Raw genomic sequence first — 10,951 nt, 5'->3', positions numbered from 1 at the left:
ACTACGGCAGCAAAGATTTCAGCAACTCCGGGTAGTTCGGGGTCCACCATCCAGTCACCGGATCCCAGCTCGGACCGGCGCAAAATCCTTGCCCTAGAACGAGGTCGTCGAAACAGGCCAAGTGGCAGCCCTCGGTGACCTGCGGGGGGAGGGAAAGAGCGACATATGAAATACGTGCGACGTCCTCATAACCGCGGACACGGGGGGGCGCTACTTACATCGAACAGCGCCAGCCTCCCGTTCCCTTGGAGCCGGTACAACGCCGGGTTCAGGAATCCCAGGGGAGAGCGGCCTCTCTTCAGGCGCTGGTCATTAATCAGAGAGAGGATGCCACCGAACACCGGGGTGGAGGCCTGGAGAGAGGAGGCAAGATGGAGGAGAAATGAAGAACTTCACCCGTGCCGTCATACAGTCACACGAGCCGATATTACACATCATAGTAATGGCGGTCACTGGTAGACCCATGTCCATGATTGGACCGCTCAGACCCGGGGCACCGGACCAACCACCGGAGCTCTAACGGGACCTGTAGACTTATTGGGGCAGATGGAAGTGATGGTCCTACAGACCATGTGACTCCGAAGTTAGACTCCGCCCTGCCCGAGTCCCACCACTTACTTCCATAGAAGGATTAGGTTCTTATCTCGTCGGCTGTAGGGGTACAAACTCTAAAACCTTGGTTCTCAACTGGTGGGTCGTGACCCAGTGTTCAGTGGGTCGCGGTGTGCCTTCTACTGTGCTAGGTGAGGGGCTCCTCAGCTCCTCCTGTCAGTTATCTTGCCAAGCAGCCATTTAAAATATGCTGCCCGGTGCCGAGGGTCAGCTTGAGGTGGGATGGGGCTATGGCCGTGAGGGAGCTCCACCCATACGTACAACTCCCTCGCTTATCCTGTAGGAGGTGCCTGGACCGGAGTGATGTCACATTCTGGTTCCCGGCGCCTCTACAGGGCACACATATGGATTGAGCTCAATCAGTGCACAGCAGTCCACACTGGACCCCAAGCTGAGGATCAACTCCACCTCTTGTAAGGTATGGAGACTGGGCGGATCTTTTGATGGCATCCCAAACGCACCTCCCACCCACAGTTTGCCCGCATCGGAACATGCGGTACCGCAACCCTGTGCGTTCCATGGCGGCGCGACTTAATAACCGAGTACAAATGTTGGGTCCTGAGGTTACACAGGTTGAGAACCACTGCTCTAAAAAGGTTCCCTCGTAGCTTCTCATCTTTGAGCCCCCAGATACTCACCGAGGTGCCAGACACCCACGGAACGGGGAAGCGGTTGATCACCACCCAGTAGTTGTCGGAGAGCGCGGCCACGTCCGGATATGCGCGGCCACTGCGGTTGTAGTAGCTCTCTGGCGGCAGCTTCTGTCCAGACTTCAGGAATTGGGATACCGCGGAGACCTGAAGGAACGTCAGAGGTCACGGCACAGCGGGAGGACAGGCGGGAGGGGTCAGGAGGAAGGAGGACCACGAATGGCTCACCTGGTAATCCGGCATCGGGAAGACATTGCTGAATCCACCACCGCTAATGTAGTCCGTCACCTCGTAGGTCACCTGGAAGGGGTTCTTGAAGGACGTTCCCCCCACTGTGGTGACATAGGGGCTGCGGATGGACAAGAAGCATGAGGACCATCTCGTGATATGTGCCGACAAGAGTATTACACAGAGTATAACAATACCGTGTTTCCCCGAAAATAAGACACTGTCTTATATTTTTTTGGGCTCGAAAAAACACACTAGGTCTTATTTTCGGGGTAGGTCTTATTTTCGGGGAAACAGGGTATGTCAATACCCCGAATGATGCTCCAATCCCGAGACATGATCCCCATGCAGGTAATCTGACCCTTCCCGGAGAGGTGATCTCCTGTGCCCCCCCTCCCACAGATCTCCCCCATTCCTCCTGCTGACCTCCATGCTTTCTACTAGTACATAGTACAGGAGATGGTCAGAGACTAGAGACCTAGTACGGGAGATGGTCAGAGACTAGAGACCTAGTACGGGAGATGGTCAGAGACTAGAGACTTAGTACGGGAGATGGTCAGAGACTAGAGACCTAGTACGGGAGATGGTCAGAGACTAGAGACCTAGTACGGGAGATGGTCAGAGACTAGAGACCCAGTACGGGAGATGGTCAGAGACTAGAGACCCAGTACGGGAGATGGTCAGAGACTAGAGACCCAGTACGGGAGATGGTCAGAGACTAGAGACCCAGTACGGGAGATGGTCAGAGACTAGAGACCCAGTACGGGAGATGGTCAGAGACTAGAGACCCAGTACGGGAGATGGTCAGAGACTAGAGACCCAGTACGGGAGATGGTCAGAGACTAGAGACCCAGTACGGGAGATGGTCAGAGACTAGAGACCCAGTACGGGAGATGGTCAGAGACTAGAGACCCAGTACGGGAGATGGTCAGAGACTAGAGACCCAGTACGGGAGATGGTCAGAGACTAGAGACCCAGTACGGGAGATGGTCAGAGACTAGAGACCCAGTACGGGAGATGGTCAGAGACTAGAGACCCAGTACGGGAGATGGTCAGTTATGTGCAGAGACTAGAGACCTAGTACGGGAGATGGTCAGAGACTAGAGACCTAGTACGGGAGATGGTCAGAGACTAGAGACCTAGTACGGGAGATGGTCAGAGACTAGAGACCCAGTACGGGAGATGGTCCAAGACTAAAGACCTAGTACGGGAGATGGTCAGAGACTGCAGACAAGGTACATGAGATGGTCAGAGACTGCAGACATGGTACAGGGGATGGTCAGAGACTGCAGACATAGTACAGGAGATGGGCAGAGACTGCAGACATAGTACAGGAGATGGTCAGAGACTGCAGACATAGTACAGGAGATGGGCAGAGACTGCAGACATAGTACAGGAGATGGTCAGAGACTGCAGACATAGTACAGGAGATGGGCAGAGACTGCAGACATAGTACAGGAGATGGTCAGAGACTGCAGACATAGTACAGGAGATGGGCAGAGACTGCAGACATAGTACAGGAGATGGTCAGAGACTGCAGACATAGTACAGGAGATGGGCAGAGACTGCAGACATAGTACAGGAGATGGTCAGAGACTGCAGACATAGTACAGGAGATGGGCAGAGACTGCAGACATAGTACAGGAGATGGTCAGAGACTGCAGACATAGTACAGGAGATGGGCAGAGACTGCAGACATAGTACAGGAGATGGTCAGAGACTGCAGACATAGTACAGGAGATGGGCAGAGACTGCAGACATAGTACAGGAGATGGTCAGAGACTGCAGACATAGTACAGGAGATGGGCAGAGACTGCAGACATAGTACAGGAGATGGTCAGAGACTGCAGACATAGTACAGGAGATGGGCAGAGACTGCAGACATAGTACAGGAGATGGTCAGAGACTGCAGACATAGTACAGGAGATGGGCAGAGACTGCAGACATAGTACAGGAGATGGTCAGAGACTGCAGACATAGTACAGGAGATGGGCAGAGACTGCAGACATAGTACAGGAGATGGTCAGAGACTGCAGACATAGTACAGGAGATGGGCAGAGACTGCAGACATAGTACAGGAGATGGTCAGAGACTGCAGACATAGTACAGGAGATGGGCAGAGACTGCAGACATAGTACAGGAGATGGTCAGAGACTGCAGACATAGTACAGGAGATGGGCAGAGACTGCAGACATAGTACAGGAGATGGTCAGAGACTGCAGACATAGTACAGGAGATGGGCAGAGACTGCAGACATAGTACAGGAGATGGTCAGAGACTGCAGACATAGTACAGGAGATGGGCAGAGACTGCAGACATAGTACAGGAGATGGTCAGAGACTGCAGACATAGTACAGGAGATGGGCAGAGACTGCAGACATAGTACAGGAGATGGTCAGAGACTGCAGACATAGTACAGGAGATGGGCAGAGACTGCAGACATAGTACAGGAGATGGTCAGAGACTGCAGACATAGTACAGGAGATGGGCAGAGACTGCAGACATAGTACAGGAGATGGTCAGAGACTGCAGACATAGTACAGGAGATGGGCAGAGACTGCAGACATAGTACAGGAGATGGTCAGAGACTGCAGACATAGTACAGGAGATGGGCAGAGACTGCAGACATAGTACAGGAGATGGTCAGAGACTGCAGACATAGTACAGGAGATGGGCAGAGACTGCAGACATAGTACAGGAGATGGTCAGAGACTGCAGACATAGTACAGGAGATGGGCAGAGACTGCAGACATAGTACAGGAGATGGTCAGAGACTGCAGACATAGTACAGGAGATGGGCAGAGACTGCAGACATAGTACAGGAGATGGTCAGAGACTGCAGACATAGTACAGGAGATGGGCAGAGACTGCAGACATAGTACAGGAGATGGTCAGAGACTGCAGACATAGTACAGGAGATGGGCAGAGACTGCAGACATAGTACAGGAGATGGTCAGAGACTGCAGACATAGTACAGGAGATGGGCAGAGACTGCAGACATAGTACAGGAGATGGTCAGAGACTGCAGACATAGTACAGGAGATGGGCAGAGACTGCAGACATAGTACAGGAGATGGTCAGAGACTGCAGACATAGTACAGGAGATGGGCAGAGACTGCAGACATAGTACAGGAGATGGTCAGAGACTGCAGACATAGTACAGGAGATGGGCAGAGACTGCAGACATAGTACAGGAGATGGTCAGAGACTGCAGACATAGTACAGGAGATGGGCAGAGACTGCAGACATAGTACAGGAGATGGTCAGAGACTGCAGACATAGTACAGGAGATGGGCAGAGACTGCAGACATAGTACAGGAGATGGTCAGAGACTGCAGACATAGTACAGGAGATGGGCAGAGACTGCAGACATAGTACAGGAGATGGTCAGAGACTGCAGACATAGTACAGGAGATGGGCAGAGACTGCAGACATAGTACAGGAGATGGTCAGAGACTGCAGACATAGTACAGGAGATGGGCAGAGACTGCAGACATAGTACAGGAGATGGTCAGAGACTGCAGACATAGTACAGGAGATGGGCAGAGACTGCAGACATAGTACAGGAGATGGTCAGAGACTGCAGACATAGTACAGGAGATGGGCAGAGACTGCAGACATAGTACAGGAGATGGTCAGAGACTGCAGACATAGTACAGGAGATGGGCAGAGACTGCAGACATAGTACAGGAGATGGTCAGAGACTGCAGACATAGTACAGGAGATGGGCAGAGACTGCAGACATAGTACAGGAGATGGTCAGAGACTGCAGACATAGTACAGGAGATGGGCAGAGACTGCAGACATAGTACAGGAGATGGTCAGAGACTGCAGACATAGTACAGGAGATGGGCAGAGACTGCAGACATAGTACAGGAGATGGTCAGAGACTGCAGACATAGTACAGGAGATGGGCAGAGACTGCAGACATAGTACAGGAGATGGTCAGAGACTGCAGACATAGTACAGGAGATGGGCAGAGACTGCAGACATAGTACAGGAGATGGTCAGAGACTGCAGACATAGTACAGGAGATGGGCAGAGACTGCAGACATAGTACAGGAGATGGTCAGAGACTGCAGACATAGTACAGGAGATGGGCAGAGACTGCAGACATAGTACAGGAGATGGTCAGAGACTGCAGACATAGTACAGGAGATGGGCAGAGACTGCAGACATAGTACAGGAGATGGTCAGAGACTGCAGACATAGTACAGGAGATGGGCAGAGACTGCAGACATAGTACAGGAGATGGTCAGAGACTGCAGACATAGTACAGGAGATGGGCAGAGACTGCAGACATAGTACAGGAGATGGTCAGAGACTGCAGACATAGTACAGGAGATGGGCAGAGACTGCAGACATAGTACAGGAGATGGTCAGAGACTGCAGACATAGTACAGGAGATGGGCAGAGACTGCAGACATAGTACAGGAGATGGTCAGAGACTGCAGACATAGTACAGGAGATGGGCAGAGACTGCAGACATAGTACAGGAGATGGTCAGAGACTGCAGACATAGTACAGGAGATGGGCAGAGACTGCAGACATAGTACAGGAGATGGTCAGAGACTGCAGACATAGTACAGGAGATGGGCAGAGACTGCAGACATAGTACAGGAGATGGTCAGAGACTGCAGACATAGTACAGGAGATGGGCAGAGACTGCAGACATAGTACAGGAGATGGTCAGAGACTGCAGACATAGTACAGGAGATGGGCAGAGACTGCAGACATAGTACAGGAGATGGTCAGAGACTGCAGACATAGTACAGGAGATGGGCAGAGACTGCAGACATAGTACAGGAGATGGTCAGAGACTGCAGACATAGTACAGGAGATGGGCAGAGACTGCAGACATAGTACAGGAGATGGTCAGAGACTGCAGACATAGTACAGGAGATGGGCAGAGACTGCAGACATAGTACAGGAGATGGTCAGAGACTGCAGACATAGTACAGGAGATGGGCAGAGACTGCAGACATAGTACAGGAGATGGTCAGAGACTGCAGACATAGTACAGGAGATGGGCAGAGACTGCAGACATAGTACAGGAGATGGTCAGAGACTGCAGACATAGTACAGGAGATGGGCAGAGACTGCAGACATAGTACAGGAGATGGTCAGAGACTGCAGACATAGTACAGGAGATGGGCAGAGACTGCAGACATAGTACAGGAGATGGTCAGAGACTGCAGACATAGTACAGGAGATGGGCAGAGACTGCAGACATAGTACAGGAGATGGTCAGAGACTGCAGACATAGTACAGGAGATGGGCAGAGACTGCAGACATAGTACAGGAGATGGTCAGAGACTGCAGACATAGTACAGGAGATGGGCAGAGACTGCAGACATAGTACAGGAGATGGTCAGAGACTGCAGACATAGTACAGGAGATGGGCAGAGACTGCAGACATAGTACAGGAGATGGTCAGAGACTGCAGACATAGTACAGGAGATGGGCAGAGACTGCAGACATAGTACAGGAGATGGTCAGAGACTGCAGACATAGTACAGGAGATGGGCAGAGACTGCAGACATAGTACAGGAGATGGTCAGAGACTGCAGACATAGTACAGGAGATGGGCAGAGACTGCAGACATAGTACAGGAGATGGTCAGAGACTGCAGACATAGTACAGGAGATGGGCAGAGACTGCAGACATAGTACAGGAGATGGTCAGAGACTGCAGACATAGTACAGGAGATGGGCAGAGACTGCAGACATAGTACAGGAGATGGTCAGAGACTGCAGACATAGTACAGGAGATGGGCAGAGACTGCAGACATAGTACAGGAGATGGTCAGAGACTGCAGACATAGTACAGGAGATGGGCAGAGACTGCAGACATAGTACAGGAGATGGTCAGAGACTGCAGACATAGTACAGGAGATGGGCAGAGACTGCAGACATAGTACAGGAGATGGTCAGAGACTGCAGACATAGTACAGGAGATGGGCAGAGACTGCAGACATAGTACAGGAGATGGTCAGAGACTGCAGATATAGTACAGAAGATGGTCAGAGACTGCATTACAGGAGATGATGTACCCCATACAGCCTTCTTAAAATGTACTTGTGCCACATGTGATATTTCTCTCAGCAAGATCCATCATAAAGACATAAAGAGAGAGAAGGAATAGCTGGATATACCGGAATGAATATTTCCCTCATTGGACGGAGCGAGGACTCTGGGAAGGAAAACGCATTCTGTGGTGCGCACAATGATCTCAGCCAACACCTTTCCAAAATAATGTTCACGCATGGCAAGACCGGGTGTCACCTTCTCACCTGGAGGCCGGAAAGCTTGGTCGGAAGGCGTTTTTGCCTTTAACGACTTGCCTGCAGCCGGCTCCATCATCACCTGGAAGATTAACCACAAGCGTTAAAGAGAACCTGTCACCACATCATTCATTACTACAAGCTTCTCATAGGATTATATGAGTATTTCATGGATTTCCTGCATGTTATGTGTGAAAACCTCCCTTGTGTAGACATCCCAAAGCCCCGAGACTGCTGCTGGGTGCCGCCATTTTGGAGGTGATGTCATCAGCCCCAGCAGACTCGGACCTCTCACTCAAGACACACTCTATAGTATTTCTATTTGCTCCTCCTCATTTATGAAATCTGGAGGGAGCTTTGTTTTCTCATGTGGCCCATTGTACCCAATGAGGGATGTTGGTACCTTCCAATATATGCAGTTGACCTTCCCAAGCCCAATTTGTAAATGGGCTGAACATCATTGCTCTGGGCTGGCTTCCTGATGGTTACCACAATGTGTATTAACAAGGCCACTCATCACTAAAGCTGGAGAGTCCCCCATCCAAATGTAGTGTTTGCATCCAACAAGTAGTCAGCCTGAGCTTTGTTGATGTTCATCAGCTTTCCCCAAAGCCGGTACCATGATCTGCTTCTGCCTTAGGGAGGATTCTCCAGTAGAGTGAGAAGATGCCATGCATTGGGTTATACCCATTTATTCTTCCTCAGACAATCACCGAGAGGTTTTTCCCAGTGACATGGGCTGGAGAATGGAATACTTGGGGTGACCTTCTAGAAGGGTCCATGCCTACTAGGGCTTTGCTTAGTACAAAGGTCCAGTCCTTCCCTCCCAGGATGCTGTCTAGCGATGGTGTAGCTCCAGAGAGGTCCATATGCCTGGTGAGGATGTGAGTGCAGAAATCCAGGCCGTCGCTCCCAGGCTACCATCTGAGGAGGGGGTAGCTCCAGGGAAGTCCATTATTTGCCTGTTAGGCTTTGCCTGGTGAGGATGTGAGTGCAGAAATCCAGGCCGTCGCTCCCAGGCTACCATCTGAGGAGGGGGTAGCTCCAGGGAAGTCCATTATTTGCCTGTTAGGCTTTGCCTGGTGAGGATGTGAGTGCAGAAATCCAGGCCGTCGCTCCCAGGCTACCATCTGAGGAGGGGGTAGCTCCAGGGAAGTCCATTATTTGCCTGTTAGGCTTTGCCTGGTGAGGATGTGAGTGCAGAAATCCAGGCCGTCGCTCCCAGGCTACCATCTGAGGAGGGGGTAGCTCCAGGGAAGTCCATTATTTGCCTGTTAGGCTTTGCCTGGTGAGGATGTGAGTGCAGAAATCCAGGCCGTCGCTCCCAGGCTACTGTCTGAGGAGGGGGTAGCTCCAGGGAAGTCTATTATTTGCCTTCTGGGTCCTTTTGCCTGGGGAAGGAAGATGAAGTGGAAGAAGAGTTCTATTCAGATAGTTGCCTGTCTAGCCTTAAAGGTCCACAACTGGCCTGTGAGAGGTCTGAAGAGCCCTAACCTGGTCTGTGGCAGAGGATGAAGATATTTAAGGGGACCATTTTTTTAGGCCTCCATTAGTCTGTGGCTAAGGCACAAGATACTAGAATATTCTACTAAACAGAAGAGGTTTTGCTGCTGAATTAGGTATTCTAGTACCTGTACCCCTCTCTCCCCCAGACAATTGCACCCATAAAGTTTTGCAAAAAAAGACAGGAGGCCTTGAAGTCAATCTGTAGCTACTGGAGGGCTGGCGAGTGTCTGGGTGCATCTACAGGGCAGGTCACTAGTACTGAAGGCGGGAGAGCCCATATACATCCAGAAGCTGCTTGAGCGGTCATTGCTACAGGTAAAATGACCTTCCTTTGGCCAGTAGTTGGCTTGTGTCTGACCAATCCTGACCCCAGGCTTTGTATAGGAAGAGGATGAGGAATAATTGGGTCTCCAGTCACCAATCATGGCCCTCAAATGTGTCACTCCACCAATTAAAGTTCTCATATGACATCTTTTGCTCATTTACCAGCAAGCCCAGCCTGGCCCCAGTTCCCATGTCCATGAGTTTACCTGAAGCAAAGAGTATGGTGAGGCCCCGGGCTCCGGCCTTCATGAACTCCACGTTGATTCTTTGCATGTAGGCGATCGATAGACTGTCCTCATCATCCCCATAGCTGATGGTGTGAACCCACGGGAGGGAGGACATGTTACTCAGCAACAACATCCATTCTAGGAACGGTTCCTGTGACTCATGGCGACCTGCGTGGATGGGAAGAAATGAAATGGACGTCATGCAGAAGTTCAGGTATTTTGTATTTAATATATTCGTATTATTCTCAACACATTGGGGGGGAATTCATTAAAACTGGAGCAGACAAATCTGGAGCAGTTGCCCATAGTAACCAATCAGCTTCTCTCTTCAGTTTGTTACGTTAAGCTTTGAAAATGAGAGAAGCTGATTGGTTGCCATGGACAACTGCTCAACATTTTGTCTGCTCCAGTTTTGATAAATCCCCCCAGTGTCCTAAATACTAGATTTCTCACAAGGATGCCGCCCGAACTGCTCATTAATGCCGCCCCCCCCCATCTTTACATATATACTACAGTCTTACCAGGATTTGTAAAGACCCAAGTGGAGATGTTGGCCCCCATGCTCATGATGTACTCCACATCCAGACTGGCCTCCAGACCAGCCCTGCCTGCACCTTGCTCACCCACCACATGGTCCACCTCTGAGCGGTGCTCAAAACTTCCTCCGAAAAGCTTCATGAACGCCGACAGGTCGCCTTGGCTAAAGTATTGCTCTAGGAACTGAAGATGGAGAGACAAAGGGTTATGAGTCGGGCAGAAAAGATTGGGGTACCAAGACCCAAGACTCATCCGATAAAAACCTTCACGGCATTGCAGAAATAACGGCTGGTCTGGTTTAGGTTTCTAGGAGAATGATCGAGGCTTCTGGTGCGGACATTGCCTTCCTCGCTGTTCTGTAGATGGAGAGGAGTGGAGGAAGGGGGAGGGGCGGGGGGTTAAAGGAGGCACGGGGATATACTGAAGAGGGTGGGAGAAGTGTGGGATGAGGAATTGTAGGGAAGGGGTGCCGGTGTACGATTAGTGGTGTAGGGATGGGGAATAACGGAAGCAGGTGGAGAAATGGTGATATAGCAATGAGGTGGGAGATATGTGGGATGACGAATTGTAGGGAAGGGGTGGAA

General features: G+C 51.0%; 1 protein-coding gene across 1 annotated transcript in view; it reads right to left on the bottom strand.

The window, feature by feature from the left end:
• Window position 1: 1 nt before the first annotated feature.
• TPP1 (tripeptidyl peptidase 1) overlaps window positions 2–10,951 on the bottom strand; it is a 26,299-nt gene continuing 15,349 nt past the window's right edge. Inside the window, exons 6-12 of the mRNA XM_018571819.1 lie at window positions 10,352–10,673; window positions 9,810–9,998; window positions 7,783–7,855; window positions 1,491–1,611; window positions 1,251–1,409; window positions 219–353; window positions 2–139 (exon numbers count right to left, since the gene is read on the bottom strand). Of these exons, the coding sequence (XP_018427321.1) occupies window positions 2–139; window positions 219–353; window positions 1,251–1,409; window positions 1,491–1,611; window positions 7,783–7,855; window positions 9,810–9,998; window positions 10,352–10,673 (1,137 nt within the window). The remainder of the gene's footprint in view (window positions 140–218; window positions 354–1,250; window positions 1,410–1,490; window positions 1,612–7,782; window positions 7,856–9,809; window positions 9,999–10,351; window positions 10,674–10,951) is intronic.

Source organism: Nanorana parkeri, unplaced genomic scaffold (genome assembly GCF_000935625.1).
Source record: "Nanorana parkeri isolate BGI_ZX_2015 unplaced genomic scaffold, ASM93562v1 scaffold1846, whole genome shotgun sequence".
Lineage (NCBI taxonomy): Eukaryota > Metazoa > Chordata > Amphibia > Anura > Dicroglossidae > Nanorana > Nanorana parkeri.
Note: the sequence above shows the minus strand (reverse complement) of the source record. Positions and strands in the feature narration are given on the sequence as shown.